Below are 17592 nucleotides of genomic sequence, written 5' to 3' on the forward strand. Positions count from 1 at the left end.
TGGAATTAGAATCTTATTCCAACATATGTGCCGACGGTTTTCTTTAATTTCTTTTTCTTATTTGGGATTCGGACAATCTGTCAAAGTTTTTTTGTTCTTTTTTTTTTGGGGTTTCTTGTACTTTTTCATGATTAATGAAAAGCTGCTTTCCTACAGAAAACAGATCAAATGATTCCCTGCTAACATATATAACCAGCGAGAGCAAACAAAATCCAAATTAAAAGACGACAGAGAGATGAAGCTATTATTGCAAGAAACGGAAGGAAAAACAATGAAGGAAAAAAAAAAAAAATAGTGTGGATGATATTTATATACCTTTTTTTTTTGGGGGGGGAAGAGAGAAACTTCATTTAAAATTTAAGGATTACACTTCCTTATTAGCTAGTAAAGGGGATATTTACCAACACAAAAAAATAAAAAATAAAAAAATAAAAAAATGGCATTTGCTAGTTTATACCTCAGAAAGTGTATTGTATATATACATTAACATAGAAAATATACATATATATATATATATATATATGTATATATATATATATATATATGTATATATATATACAGAGGCAACCAGGAAGTTTAATTTGGGAGGGGGGGCATAGTGTAGAAGGAAGATAATAAAAGTTTTAAATAAATATATTGTATGTGAGATTACATCAAAATCAAAATTTTAAATGTAAATGATGAAACAAATAAATGAAACTTTAAGAAACTATAATGATAAATAAAATTATACTTATTCATCTTGGTTTATAATTTCATAAGTTTTTTTTTTTTTTAAAGCACAAATTATTAGTTGAGTTTTTTTATATATTTAAAATATAAAGGAAATTAATTATATTTATAGTAAAAACAGTTGATATTTTAATTAGAAGCTTTTGTGGTACCGTTTTTTTATTTTATATTTTTAAATATAATAATTATTAAGTATATGAAAATCAATATGGTATCTTAATTATGGGGGGCCAAATACTTAATTTTTTTAAATTAATTTTAAAGTTTTTTGAAGCAACTTGGTAGGATATTAATTTGAGAGAGGGTGGGGTTCCATGGCCACTGCAAGCCTGTATTTGGCTCCGCCCTGTATATGTATATTATACTTTATTAATTAATTTTCAAAAGAGGGAATCATCAGATGGAATCATATAATGGAAGAGGAAGAGAAGCCTTCCAAAAAACAAAGAAACAATAGCTGATGAGCAACATCGTGACGAAAATACCCAGTAATTCATCAAAGAAATGAGCAAAAAAGAAAACACATTTCCAAAGAGATGTAGACAAATATTAGAGCATCAAATAAAGGAACCCATCTAACAACTGACCTTTTTTTAGGTATACCATGATGTTAATTTTTTCTTTTTTTTCTTCAGCGTAAAATTCACTGTCAACAATCAACATGAAAAAGATATACAATTGTTACTAAAATAAATATCAGCTTATCACAAACCGGTGATATGCACTAAAATACAATCAATTGCATGCGTATCTGAGAATATAATTGACAGAGAAGAGGGTGAGAAGAGAGATAAAATGCAGACAAGAGAGAAAGATAGACCAGCAAGCCCAAGTCTAGATATTGAGTTTTTCTGCTTCTTTTTATAACAAATTAGGTATATTAGGTATATATATGTCTCAGCCAAAAAAAAAAAAAAAAAAAAAAAAAAAAAGAAGGGGCATACCAACCTGCCATACTCACGGGTCTGGAGGGCGATAATTTCGGTGAACTGGTTGTCCCAAACCCACGCATATGAACAAGCTGAGTAACAACAATATATATATATATATATATATATATATATTATCAATAATTACAACTGAAAAAATGTGTATATATATAGAATGTCGATGATCCGCATGTAGATATTTAATATTAACAATAATTTTTTTAAAAATTCATTATCAATATTTTAAAATCCGTATATAAATTATATGTCCCATAAAATTTTTCTATATATATTATTAATAACTACAATCGATTTCATCTCTTGGTTTCTAACTTATATATATTAGCAAATTAAACATTTGTTTTTTAGGTTTTCTTTTTCTTTTTTTTTTTTTTTGATAAAATGTTTTTAGTTGGATTTTGGGAGTATATAAATGGCTTATATCTTAGTAAGGTTTCCTTGAAATGATAATACCTATGTATCATATTAGAACTCTGACTACCCAAATTATGAAGATTTTTGACCCCTATAACGTTTGCTTAAAATTATTTCCCTTCAACAATTTTGTAATACTCGAAAATTAGAATGGTACACATTAAATAAGTGTTTCTTTTAAAATAAATTTTGAATATCCTAAGAACTTTAGAATTTAGATACTTCCCATCTTCTCAAAATTTAATCAATCAGTCAATATATATATATAACCTAGAAAAGAAAAAAAATCTTCAAAATAATCGAAGGTCTTTGAATTTCACAACCAAATTATTACAGAAAGCGACCAAGAGGAGTAGCTGTTGTGTTGAGATTGGGTGGATTTCGGGTAAATTTATTTTTAAGTTAATATCAAAAGAAAAAGAAAAAAAAAAGTTATTACAGAAATCAAGTACATCCAAACAAGAATCGCATGTTTCTAAAAGTGGTATGTGATTATGTTCAATGGAAAGTCAAATAGAATGACAATAATTGATAAAATTAGTCAATATACGATGACCACTAATTAATGTTCTACAATGCTTCAGAAGATGCCGCCAAGGCTAAACGCTTAGGCCTGACGTGTTTAGATAAAATTTAGAAAAAAAAAACCTTTAATACTATGCTGACTGCCTAATATATGTTTACTTTTCTTTTAAGATCAGTTTGTTAAATTATAAACATTAAATTACACATTTACAAAATGGAACAAATTTGAGTCTGAGAAAGAATTAGATAATAACTAGTTGGACTATAATTATATCTAAATTTCATATTGTAGAAATTTATAAGTAATTGTAGATTAATTTTATATATGTGACTAATTTTTTTTGTTGAAAATTTAAAAATATAAAGTTTTTCTATGATTATATTAGAAATAGACGTTTGCTGATTTTTTTTTGAAAACTTAAAATGTATGAAATTTTCATAAATTTATTATGAATAAATATTTATTAATTTATGTCAATTGCGTATTTTTTTTAATGTTATAGACTTATCTATTTTTTATAGAATTAAAATAATAATAAAAATAATGAAACATTTTATTGCTTCTCAAGATCGTTTAAGCACGTCTTAATTTGTAAGGTTTGAGATTTAACTTCATCATTTTACCATGCTTTATGTTTTTAAAATTTTTGATAATTTTATGATAACTAAAAAAATAATATAATAGTAAAATGTTTTTTTACGCTTAGTACTCAAACTCATAAGATTTTAGGCTTGACTTCACTAGCTTGGAATGCTTTATGACTTGTAAAACCTTGATGATAATAGTAGAGTTGTTCAAACAGAACCGAATGATATCCATCACGGTTATTAGATGACATATATATTATATGTGCTGCTTTCTAAAAACATTTTCTTGTAGAAAAGATTAAAAAAAAAAAGAGGCTTCTTGCAGTACCACTCAACGTTTTTGCTTTCACGTAATGATGTCCTATATGAGAGTCATAATATAGTAGAGCTGTTTAAACAAAGCCAAATGATATCCATCACAGTTGCTAGATATAGGAAAAATTTTCAAGTTTTAAAGCGTTGTTCCCCTTTTGATAAACAGGTGAGACCACATGCATTCCACCTTAAAAAGAGAGAACCATGTTTCCAAGAGCATTGAGAATTTACTCTTTATATAAAAGCATATATATTTTATGTTTATGTACTGCTTTCTATAAACATTTTCTTGCAAGTACCACTTAAAAAAAAATTCCTACATATGTGTCGGATACTGGGTAGAACTATAAATTTCATTTTTCAATTATTAAAGGTTTTTTTTTTTTCCAATTATTAAAGGTTATTATTATACCTTTGATTTCCATATTTTTTCTATTCATGGCATTAACTTCAAAAGTTATGATTTATGCTTTTAATTTACAATTTGTTGTAATTTAGACTTTATTGATCTTCTATCTAATAGAATTTAATGCAAATTTTATCTGTAGATCATATGATATATTTTAAAATATATTAAATTTCAAACTACTTAGAGGGCACTAACAATGTATTTTAGTAACTTTTAGTTTTAAAATTTTATACTTATACATTTTTATTGTTCAAAAATCAAACATGATCCAAATTAAATAAATTGTAAATTGATAGTTTAAATCATAGATTTTAAAAGTTAAGGATTTAAATTACAAAATCGAGAAAATTAAAATTACTAGAATGCAGTTATCTTAATTATTAAATTAAAAAATTTTCACCGCATTTTAGTGCTTAAACTCTCCTTAATTTTTTGAATGGGACTCTTAAAAATTATATAAATATATATATGTATATATATATTTTTATATGTGAATCGTAAAAATTATAGTTAATTCCTATGAAAAGCAATCTCATGCGGAATAAGGATATATTTTCATCCCTCCACTTCACACAATTCAATAATATTTTACAAAGAAAAAAGTTAAAATTAAAAATAAAAAATTTTAAAAATCCAATAAATCCAATGATGCTAACCGCAATGCATGGGGAACACATTACCATGGGTCCATTTTTATTGAAAAATAATTATAATGAATAATAAGCTTTAACTTTTTTTTTGTTTTTTTGGCTGACTTATGAGCTTTATCTTTTATCAATGTAATCTTTCCTAGAATATTACTCTCTGCTAGCCGCTAAAATTTGAATTTATTTTCATTTTCACTATAAATGTTTAAAACCATTCACGCCATACTTAATCATGCATCCAATAATATAACAGACCCCATTTTCGGTTTCAAATTTTTTTTATATATATTCTTATTTTTTAAAAATTGCACATACTTTTTGTATAGTTTCAATTTTCTTCTACATACTCGCCTTCTCTTAGTCAAATTTTATAATTTGGTAGTCAACAAGCTTTAAATTTTTTTGTAACGGCAAAAATATTGCCAATATAAAATATAAAAGTAAAATATTCAATGGGTTCGTAATAATGCCTTAAATTAGCATATACAAATAAAATAAATAAATATAATTGTTTGCAAAAAGGCGACATTTTATTTTTTATTTTTCAATTTTTTTGACAAATAATTTTATTTATAGAATAATTTTTAGAGAGATGGAATAATTATTTTTTTACTTTTCATACTTTACATTGTGGATAATTTGGTTATTATAAAAAAAAAAAAAAGTAAAAATGTTGACCACTCTATATATCGCAAAATTTGACAAAAGGAATGAAAGTATATTAAAAAATAAATAAAAAATTGAAACTACATGTGTGATTTGTTTTAAAAAAAAAAAAATGAAGGGTGTACATGAAAAAACTTGAAATTAGAAGGAAATTCATAAATCTGTATTGAAAAAACAAAAAAAAATGTAGCCCACCCGATAAATTAATCTTTTACAGGCCGAACTGAAAAAAGAAGGTGAGACTGGCGTAATCTGGTGGGGCGGAAAGTTTTTAGATCAGTTATTATAGGATCAGTACTATGTCTCTTTCTCCCTAATTTCCACACAGAATATGGGGAACAAGGATTACATTATTCAAATGTTCTTCTTTCATATGGGCCGGCTAGCTAATGACTCAACCCAACCGGTTGATTACGATTGCCAAGATCGATTACATCTATAATCCGCAAGTAAAGTTGCCGATAAATGATAAAGCTTACATCATCATTATTATTATTTTAGGTGACGTAAGCTTACATAATTAACAGATGCACCTAAAAAGATGTCATTTAAATAATGTATTGTGTTATTGTTTATTATGTAGAGATAAAATTAGAAAGTCATCAGAATCCTAAATAAGTTTTACTAACTCTATTTTGTTTTCTTTTTTTCTTTTTTCTTTTTTTTTTGTATATAAGAAAATATTTAGCCATAGAGGCTCTTCGAAAAAGATAAACTATTAGTTACGTATTCGTGTATTGCAACCACACCTGCTTTGTCTGTGTTTGGCTTCGGTCCATCCATTTACCAGTCTATTTCATGCAACGCATAGCACTACGTCCGCGTCTGTCTTTATATATACGGCTGCTGTATGCTCAGTGTCCACATCAATTTTTCATTTTTGAGTGGGATTTAACTGACTGAGATTTGTGAAGATACGCAAGATATTCTGTGTATTTTTTTTATAAATAAAAATAATATCTTATATAATCGATATTAATATGTATTATAATTAATTTGAAAAAAAGGATGCAAATATTACACGTATTCTAATTAATATACCAACTTACCAATTAATTGATGGGACAGATGCATTTTAATACCTTTTGATTTTATTTTTAAAATATTGAAAGGTCCTTAGTTTTGAAATTCAACTTATTGAGCCATTTGTTTTTTATCTGATGCACATTGAAACTTTTATAAAATTAATAGTTATGGTTTTTAACCTTATACAATCATGAGGTATAAGCTATCATATTTACAGCCTAAATTATTCAGGTGAATATATAGGTCGGTAAGAAATTTTAAATTTGATCAAAAAAAAACAAAAATACTAGTCTCACCATCCTCTAAATTTAAGGCGGTTTAGAACTAGCTTAAAATGGACACAAATTAGTTGTGTTAACACAGAAGAATTTATCGTTTAGGATTATAAAACTACATCAATCTTTAGCCTCTAACCTTTTTTACCAAGACATAAACATCTATAAACTAAATTAGATGTCTTACAATTGAGTTATATGGACCTTTTTTTACCAAATAAATAAATATCTACAAATTAAATTAGATATTTTACAACTGAGTTATATGGAATATTCTGAATATAATTCTTCATTTATTGATATTGAAGAATTTGATAATAACTAGATCACATATCATAAGCCAAAATGAAAAATAGAAGACTCGACATGGTGAATTTTAAAATTAAAAATCTATATTACGATGTTCTAAAATTAGAAGTTTCCCTAGTACAATTAACTCTGAACTGATCTATTTGATGGAATGAAATTGGATGGACCAACAACGGGCAAAGGCCCATTTATAGTGCGAAAACAAAGCCCATGTTAAGCACATTACAGTCAACAATATACTTTCAAGTCCTAGAATGAATTAGATTCTTATCCATCATTTAATATCAGGCGGCAGAAACTAGGGATATGTTTGGCTACACTTTTTATTTTCTGTTTTTGAAATATTATTTTTAAAATAAAAAATAAAAAATTATTTTTTACTGGTTAATGAAAATAAAAAATATTTTGTCATTAATATTTGAAAATAATTTTCAAAACTAAAAAATAGAAAATATATTTGGTTAAACATGTTTGGAAAGGAAAAAACATAAATAAACAATAAAATAAATAAATAAATACAATGGGAGATAAAGGGATATAAAAAAAATTGGAGATAAGGAAAAAAAATAAATAACTTATAGAAAAATAGAAAAACAATGAAAAAGAAAAAGTAAAAAATTAAAAAATTAAAAAAAATATTTGATGGAAATGGAAAATAAGAAAAAAAAATGGAATAAAGGAAAAATGAAAAAATTAGGAAAAAGAACAAAATAGAAGAGAGAGAGAGAGAGATATAGAGAGATAGAATATTTGATATAGAAAAAACAGAAAATAAGGAAAAAAAAAACAAAATAGCAAAATAAATAATTGATATAAGAAATATCTGTAAAAAAAAAAAAACTGATAGAAGAAATAAGACCAAAAAAATAAAAAACTAGTAGGCATAGAATGAAAGAAAAGAAAAGAAAAAATAATAATAATAAAAATTAATGTAATTTATAAAGGATTTAAAAAAAATAGTTATTTTTTAAGTTATTCTATTAAAAATAGGAAGATAAAATAAGAGAATAAAAAAATTTAAATGAATATATTTATCAAGATATAATATTTTATTTTTTTTTCTTTAAGATATTCCAAAAAATTGATCATCAAACAGATAATATTTTATTTTAAAAATAATTTTTTATTTTACAGAACAAAAAATTGTTTTAAAATTAAATGGTCAATCAGATCTTAAAAATTTTGAATTTTTCTATTTCTTTTATCGGTTTCAGTAAAACATGAAACATAACAAGGAAGTGAAACGTTAAATGTCATTTAAAACTACTATAATTTTAGAAGAAAGAAAGTATTTATTTTTTTATATTCTTTAATTTTTTCCTTTTTATAGAAAACAATATGACAATCCTAACTTTTTTTTTCCCACTTCAAACAAATAGCTTTTTTATACAAAATGGTTCGATATAAGACAACAGGTCCAGAAAAAAATGACAGAGAAAGCAGCTTAAGTACATGCGGCCATTCTAAAACGACTGCGTATCAACATAAATATCCGAAACAAATCCTAGAGGCCCAAATTGTTAGGATTCGAAACATATATGCCCGTTGGTCCATATACAAACAGGCCCATTACCAAAAAAAAAAGGCACATTAACCAAAAAGGAAAAATGAGTATAATTATACATATTTTCAATGTATATATATATAAGGCTTAATTTCTAACTTCGTAGTAAAGCAAGAATCTATATTGGCCTTTCCTCACGACGACTTACCCAAATCCCTCTAAACCAAACCAAGAGATGGCTACCTTGGATTCCGACGTGCCTATGGTTCCGGTTGGCGAGGCTTCCAGTAGCGCAGGTCCTTCCTCTACCAAGAAGCCTAAGCGGTTCGAGATCAAAAAGTGGAACGCCGTCGCACTCTGGGCCTGGGGTAATTCTTTAAACCCTAACCTTAGTTTCTCCAAATCCATTCCCCCCCAAATTTCTACTGCCTGTTGTATGGATTTAGGGTTTCGAATTCTGGTGATTTTGATTCATATTTGTTGGCTTGTGCTGTTGAATTTTGTGGATGCAGATATTGTTGTTGATAACTGCGCTATCTGCAGGAACCATATTATGGATCTCTGTGAGTTTTGAGTTTTCGGCTTTCTGTATTTCTTTTGTGAAATCGTTCTCTTTATCCGGTTCTTTTTTAAGTATTTGATGTTTGCCGGTTTGATTTGATTTGTAGGTATTGAATGCCAAGCTAACCAGGCTAGCGCTACTAGCGAGGAGTGTACGGTCGCTTGGGGTATGCTTATAACTCTTTTATAAACTTGTGTTTTAGACTCTCTATATGTTGTGTTCTTGGATAGGAAAAATGGTTAATCTTGTATTAGTGATATTGGAGTAGTTGAGAATTATCGCAAAGCATGTTCTGGAGTGTGAGGCATTTTAACGGAAGATGAAGTATCCCATATTTTTTGTTCATCTGGTTTAGTTTTTATAGCATTCTTGTATTAGAGATTCTAGAAAAACTAGAATTGCCGTCTTTCTTTTTCTGCCAAAATATACGTAAAGTACAGAGAGAGAACTGCATTCAACTGTTTATACTTTTGTTTGATAGAATTTATATTCATTGTGCTGCAGCATTGTTTATATATATATATATATATATATAGATAAAATTACTTCTTCTAGGTTGGGCATTTTTATATTTCCTTTAACCCTCCATTCATTGCCATATATGTTGAGAAACACACTTAATTTTTAATTTTAAGGTGCTTATAGGAAATTCTACATATCAGTTGATTGGGTGTTACCCCTTTAGCTGCATTTAATTCCTTGGTAGTTTACCTCTTTTTAACTCCTTTTTCTTGAAATTGGCTACATTCGTGGAGTGTTTTTTTTTTTTTTGAAATGGATTAATGGCTGAAGTTGGTGTTGGTAATGAAAATTAACCTCATGTGTGCTTTTGAGTGTCTGCTGGTGTTATCTATTGCTCTTGTTTCCTGGATGCATATGTGTTCTGATCATTTCGTCCAAACCTGCTCTCTCTTATCTTTGCAGGGGTTTGCAACCATGCATTTCACTTCCACTGTATTAGCCGATGGCTCAAGACCCGTCAAGTGTGTCCTTTGGGTATGATGTTTTATGTTGCTTTGCCTCCCCGCACAGATCTCAAATGCTCTGTCTCTCTAATGCTTGTCTTTCATAGTAAAATACTAATCTCTTTTCTCTTGTTTGCTTTGTGATTGTTTTGTTACCACAGATAACAGTGAGTGGGAATTTCAGAAGTATGGTCACTAGAACCTTCACGCAGTTGAGCTGTAGTAGTTGGGCTTTCAAGTATGCTGGTTTAAAGGATGATCTTGTTTACTTTGTTAATTTCACTGGATTCGTTATATTTTTAAGAAGCATTTGGCTGTAATTGACCTTTTCAACCCTGTTCTGTTTTAAGCATCAAGCCAAACCCTCTTTTCTTTCTCAATTGTCGTTTGTGGTATGGTATGAAATTAGTAAAAATATAAAGATAAAATTCATCCTGAGAAGAAGGAAACTCCTCAAATAAAATACATCTTGTGTCCACAGGTGATGAATGGGAAGATCAAAAAGTTCGAAAAAGAAGGGATTTTGCGAAATATGCTGCACCCATTTTATTTTTTATTCTTTTGGTCGGGACCAAAAGTCCGGAAACTAGATTAGGTGATGGAAAAATTCCACTACATTCAGCATCAAACAAACCTACAGTCAAGCACTGAGGCTCAACCTGAACTTTTGTGCCAAAACGCTGTTAGTTTTTCCCAGGTTTGCAGGGAAGCCAACTAACCAAGCTTCCCTGCCATCACGAAAAACACCACCAGCTCCACCCCAACTCGTGTTCCTCTTGCAACTTCCATCAGTGTTCAACTTGACATAACCATCCTCATGGCATTTTCAAGCAAACCAATCTTCCAGCCTCAGTTTTATGGAAGGCAGAGGTCATCTCCCAACTGTATCGTTGAATGATATTTGCAAGCATTAACAAAGCCAAAAGAATTGTTCAATAAAAATGGTTTTGCAGTGCCATTGGTGAGCATACCTCCTATGCAGTTCCTAAGAACATGCAAAGAATTTCATCACAAGCTTTACAAGTCGAACTGACACTGGCATTACACATACCTCCTTTTCGTCTATTGACATTGGTGAGCAGCCTATCGTAGACCATCAACCAGCAAAACCACTTGACCCGAGGAATGACTTCCAGCTTCCTATTGCATTTCCAAGGCCAAATAGTGCCTGTTATCTTGAAGATTCTCAACTTGCTCATAAGCAGACTTTAACAGTAAAGGAACCACCCTTAGAAGTGTGATTCCAAATCAGCTTATCAGGAATATTAGTAGAAGGAGAAACAGGGATGCTAATGATTTCAGAGATTAGATTAGTAGAAACCAGGAACCAGGTATCTCAAAGTGTGAATCTGCAGCTGACCCTTTTGAAGAACATCCGAAACATGCAAGTTCCAATTCATATTGAGATTTTCGAGATTTTTGTTTATTAAACTGTCACCATTGTAACGAAGCATCTTCCCAAAAAGCGAATGGTGACCATTGCCAATACTCTCTAAGAAAGACCCTGCCTTAACAAAGAGATTCCCAGCTTCATGCCATTTCATTGATTAGAACAAGCATTCCCCATACTACTAGCAACAGCAATAATAAAAAAATTCTAAATGCAAGGATTTTAGAAAATAAAAAAATAAAAAAATTTCGTCGCCTGAGAGATTCGAACTCTCGCGGGGAAACCCCATGTACTTAGCAGGCACACGCCTTAACCACTCGGCCAAAGCGACATTTGGATTTAAATGGTCCTTGTATAAGTTTAATAACAACCAAACCTTTTTAATTTTTTTTTTCTGGGCATAGTTTTGAGTATCTATGAACCTAATTTGAAATAACATATTTTAAATACTTAAGCAGTCTATCCACTGAACTTTCAAAGCCCTTTGTCACTTGGGCCACTGGGCGGTAAATCAGTACGAGTACCAAGAGCTCTACTTTCGGGTATTTATTTTGATTTCCACTGTGTATGTCTAACCAGGGCTGGAAAACTTTCTTTTTCATAGAAGAGACAACATTTAATATCTAGATTATACTGTCGAATATTTATCTATTTAGATGGAATTTTCCAACAACTCTTTGGGCAATCTTGTATTTTATTGTATGTAAACTTCAAAATCTGTTTTTTTCTAACTATGTTTTCCTCTTCACTATCATTATTTGCCGCTATTTTAAACAAAGCATAAAGGGAAGTAACTTTTAATTATGAATCCATTGACAATCAACCATACAAAAAAACATTCTTGAATCTCTTATCTCTTGCATAATTACTTTAAACGCAGATTTTGCCAGTAACTTTTCACTAAAAATTTTCCTTTGTCTTAACAAGGTTTTATTTTATTAGCTGCAAATCCTTTTTCCTATTTCTTAAAGTTCTGTTTGCCTCTATTACTTTGCACTTAAGATAATTCTATTGTCCCTAGCTCCCTTGAATGTCTACTGGGTTTTGAATAAATTAAGTATAACAAAAAGGCTGTGTAAGTTTATGTAGATCAGATGCAAGACAGATGTTCAAAAAGAGACATTTTTGATGACAGATTCAACTACCAATGCTTTTTAGCATCTCACCATGTGCACCTCGCTAGCAGCCAAAGTGGAAACAATGAGGGAACTTTCTGTTTTGTCCAATTAATCCTCTTTTAAACACCTTTTACTTTCTCCTCCTCATGGTAAGGCATGTATGATAAGGTTTTGTTTTTGTTACTTAATATATATCACTTTCATAATATAAATCCAGTGTTTTGCTTTCTTGTTACGCAAAACCATCATTAAATTTTTCCTCACCAGTCAACATACAACAGATCCCGGTACTACTGAATCAGATTACTTTTGATTTTCAAATTTTAGACCGCTTTTTCTTTTTTGCCTTTTCGTACAAGTGAATTGTAGTAGGGTGGAAATTGATAAGAAAATTAAATATGCAATAACATTAAAACCAATGGCGTATATATGATGTTAAAATCTATGAATATCAAAGCCTAAGGTTCTTGGATAAAACTGAAATTGGATTTTTCTTTATCATCCTCCAGATAGAAAATCTTCCCTCACTTTCTCTGGTTGAAAAACCCATTGGTGGGTCCAAAATTCCAACACAATCATAGCGATTTTGGTGATAGGATTATGATTCTCTAAAATAGAAAAGAAGTAACCAAAAAAAAAAAAAAAAAAGGAAAAACTAAATAATTGTGACATGTAGAGGTGGAATGGAAATGGAAATGGATCTTTTAATCTCCCAAAGGTGCTTCTACACGCATGCCACTTTCGAAGCTCGAAGTGTGTGTGGAAAACCTTATTTAATTATGTTACATTCTTCCATTTATAAAATAATGGTTTCCACTGTTTGTGGACGCAAGTGGTTGGTAAAGTTGCACTTAAAATTTTGAGAACATTTTTGGCCATCATTGATTTGATGATAACACATATGTGTATATATTTATATATATACACATACATCTCCATCCACAAAGAGTACGGCTTGAGAAAAATGAAAAAACTTTTTTATTTTTAAATTTAGTGTCTGTGGCATCATTCACATCACAAAAAAGCACACCAAAAAGGCCATGATTAAAAGAAGTCACTGGAAAAAGCTTTGCCATATGGTGGTCGGTGAAAGGTGATTTAGAGCTGTTTGCACAAATACATTGGGACTGGCCTGACCTCCCCATACAATATATTGCTCTCTAGCTTTTGGAGACATAAAATTAAATCTTCTCTTTTACTTTGTCAATTATATATAAAAATAATATGACAAACAATTTATAAAAAAACTATGAAAAACATCATTTACTGTAGCTAAAAACTATTTAATTTTCAGTATATATAATATATTATTTGACGAAATCAGTGGGAAAAGGATCATATCATCTTGGGTAGCGAGATGATGAACAATGGGACCACCTCATTTTAGGTCTATTCCTTTGAACTGCCATTACCATAGTAGCTGTTATGGGTAGCCAAGGTTTATACAAAATCTTTGCAGTATTGCTAACAAAATCGTAGGCCATTAGCTATATATATCTGTTACTTTAACAACCATTGATGATCTCAACTTTGGTATGCAATACACGAAATGATTCGATCAAGGGAAAGAAATAATTATCAGAGATATTAACAGATTACACGCTTGTTTAATGCATAAAAATTTATCTCAGGTGGCATATACACAAGTCAATTGAAATTAAATATATGAATTCTTACCCTTTTGGGCTGATTTTTTATATAATATAATTCGTACTGAATTAACGGTCAGTGATTGTGAGTGACAAACAGACGCAATAACAATCTCATCCAGGATTCTCCAAAAAAATAAATAAATAAAATCTCAATCAGGATCTGTGAATAATACTCCCCGATTTTCGTTATTTTTTTTAATAATTATTTTTAACATCCAGCATATATACGTTCAGTTTGGTAAAGAGATTATGCAAGGCTACTGTCAATCATTTTGTTTTTTCAATGTTCTGTAATGCTTCTGATATAGGATCTGATACATAAGACTTTGTATATTATTAGCAGATGCATTTGAATTTTGCTAATTGTGTAGAGTAGGTAGCACTTTTTTGTGAAAATGAGATTATTTGAACCAATATTCCTTTTCTTGAAGATAAATTAGTTGCTTTTACTAACTCTGTAAAAGTTAGTTCGTTTTATGGAAAAAGGCAATAGCGTTCTGGCTTTTGGCCGTTCATGGATGAAGGAAGGATATTCACTGACTCAAAATCTTCGTAAGAATAGTGTCGTTTTCATCTTCTAATAGACAGGGAAGCCGTGGTTAATAAGTTTTGTTGTCCACCAAAGTCATGTACTCTCTAGGTAGTTGGCTTGTTGGAGAAAATGTTATTGCTCTGTGTGAATGCGAGAACAGAGAGGATTAAAAGTAAAATAAGTTCAAGCTTAATTACTTGAATCAATTATAATCCTTTGCTACCAAGTACAAAACAAAAAACACACGAAGTACGTAACAAAGACTACCCTAAGAATCAAACGAACGACTCCAAACACTGCGGAGTATTAGGGATGAGTCAACGACAAGAGTATGCGCTAAGGAAGTAATATTTTACGTTTTTGGTTTTGGATTATGCTCATGGCTCAACAAATGAAATTCTAAACAAATAGTAATGAATGCTCGCGGAAGTTAATTTATATTTTTATATAATTAACAATCTTTGAAAAAATCTTTATATTTAAATTTGATTATGAATGTAGAACATCAAAGTTAAACCAAAAGTTATCATGTTATTCATATATATTGTTGGATCTTCTTTATTATAATATCTCTTTTATTGATTTTTTTATGAGGTGCTTGAATCTGTTCCTCGAAAACAAAGAGAATAGTAATTATACATTAATAATCCTTTCTTGGTTTTAGGATTGCCGCGTGGGGCATTCTCGTATGGAGAAAAGAGAAAGAAAATATAAAAGTGCGAAAAGTATGGTGAGCGTGCCCAATTTCTGCTCTGATGCTTATTGCTTTCAGATTTTTTCAGATCAACGGTTGAGAGTGGGTGTGTGTGAAAAGAGAAAGTATTGGCTGGATTGACGCCACCGTCTACGGTTGTTTAAGTGGGCCACACCCATCTCCACCCCCACTTGTACCTAGTTTTCACCAATATTTTCTTTCTTATACTTCCACATATGCTCACTTGCACGTCACGCGCTTCACTTTTCGACCAGAAAAAAAAATTGTTCCTCCTTGTTATATCATCTATCTATCATCTATGTCTATCGAAACTTGCATTCGCTTCTCAATTCCGTTTCCAGACCGCGCGTCGCATAAGAAAAAAGATGAAAAACGACAACCTTCCGTTGAGGTAGACAAGCACGCTTATCTGACACGTGCGGCAAGGGCAGGTATTTCCGGCCACTTTTGGGTGGACAGTCAAGTCGTTAACAAATTTTATATAACGGCAGTCAAACTCCAAAAGAACGGCAAAAAACGCAAAAATTGCAAGTAGCCGTTATGACCCTTCTTAAACAGCGTGAACTGAGCACCAGTCTTATCCCATATCCTTCCACTCGCAACAACCCCATTTTAATAAACTCTATGTAATTAAATTAACATAAAAGACAAAATTATATCTCATAATTTGCATGACCCTTCTCTTCTCGCTTCTCGTGCCGCATTTCTTTTTGTCTCCTAATCTCTAATCTCATTTTTTCCACCACAAAGTTTTGGACCCATAAAAAAAATGGTCATGTAAAATCACCTTTTTGAAAGTAATTTCTAAAGAATTTTTATATAGAAAAATAACACTTTTAAAAAATCATCTAATTAGTATTTCTTTCACTCTCATCAAATAACCGTTCTTTCTAAAATAAATTCTTTTACATTTGTTTATCAATTGCTATAGAAAATGTCTTTAACCTCTTTGCCACGCGTTTAGTCCTTCTGAAATTCCTCGCAAAGGCATTTATCTTTTTCTTGTTTTCGTTTTTTTTCTTCCTTCACAAGTAGCGGTGGATTTGTCTATTGGCGCACTAATATAATTTTTTTTTTTCAAGGAAAAAAACCAATGAAATGAAAACAAACTCATTTTGGGTGGAAGACAGGGAATGAATTAGAAAAAAAGTGAAAAATTTATTAGTGATTCAGGAAGATTCAATCACCAAACATAAATTAGAAGGCGTGTTACATTGGTGGGCCTTTTTATACGGCGTGTATCCAGCTGTGACTGCTTTGTTTGTGAACTAAAGACAACAAAATAAAAGAAATTTGAGTCACATTCACATCACGATTCACATGGTTACTAAAACGCATGCTTACTCCTTTCCGGCTACTTTCACACTACTACGATCGTCAATCCTCGCCGAATCTCTAACAAATAACCGTTTGCCATCTCATTTTTTCTCGAATCCGTCTAGTTTAAATGTCAAATTTACATTTTATCGAAAAATAAATGATATTGGCTTAAGACTTTGATTCAACCAAATATCCGGTACATAATAAATGTACTGGGCTAATACACTTCATCTTCAGTTAATTACACTACTTAATTAACTTTGTGTTTTGCACATCAAGTATGTAACATGCCTACTATCACCTACAATTCAACTGCATATCCTAATATTTAATATGCCTACTGCCACAGTTTTGTTTCTTTTTACAGTTTATCCATTTTTTATTTTATTTTATTTTTGAAATGCCCTTTATGCATTACATATGATTACAATAATATATATATATATATATATGATAATATGAATATTATAAAAAAAAAAAAATCACTGGATGTGTCAATAAACAATAATTGACAACCAAAAAAAAATATATATATTTTTTTATAGTCTAATTTGATATTTTTTTAGAAATTAAAAAAAAAATTACAAATGAAACTTTAAATCTAATCCAATAAAATAATCACACATATCAATAAGAAATAACCACCCATAAAATATTTTTACAAAAAGATAATTATTAGTTGATTTAAAAATAAATATTTCTTTCGGGAAAGCAAATATGCAATCGAGCAAATTATGCAACTTAATGGACCAAATTATAACGATGATCAACATTATTCACTATCTATTTCTTTATTATGGCTTCGTTGGACAAATTTCTCAGCTAAGGGGGCGTTTGGTACGCAGGATAGATCCGGATCGGACGGGATCGGACAGGATAGGTTCGGATCGGACAGGATCGGACGGGATCGAATAGTGCAGTACTGTGTTTGGTATAGTTCTGGACTGAATGTTGGACTAGTTGTCCCATGTTTGGTGC

General features: G+C 30.1%; 1 protein-coding gene and 1 non-coding gene across 2 annotated transcripts; one reads left to right on the forward strand and one right to left on the reverse strand.

The window, feature by feature from the left end:
- The first annotated feature begins 8513 nt into the window (after window positions 1-8513).
- LOC107423885 (RING-box protein 1a) lies at window positions 8514-10267 on the forward strand. Its single transcript, XM_016033533.4, has 5 exons — window positions 8514-8728; window positions 8873-8923; window positions 9029-9088; window positions 9847-9918; window positions 10049-10267. Exons 1-5 carry the CDS (start codon window positions 8596-8598, stop codon window positions 10084-10086), a joined length of 354 nt encoding a protein of 117 aa, XP_015889019.1. The 5' UTR covers window positions 8514-8595; the 3' UTR covers window positions 10087-10267.
- A 1259-nt stretch (window positions 10268-11526) lies between these two features.
- TRNAS-GCU (transfer RNA serine (anticodon GCU)) lies at window positions 11527-11608 on the reverse strand. Its single transcript has one exon. It is a non-coding gene; the product is annotated as a tRNA-Ser (tRNA).
- Between the last annotated feature and the right edge of the window lie 5984 nt (window positions 11609-17592).

This window comes from Ziziphus jujuba, chromosome 7 (genome assembly GCF_031755915.1).
Source record: "Ziziphus jujuba cultivar Dongzao chromosome 7, ASM3175591v1".
NCBI lineage: Eukaryota > Viridiplantae > Streptophyta > Magnoliopsida > Rosales > Rhamnaceae > Ziziphus > Ziziphus jujuba.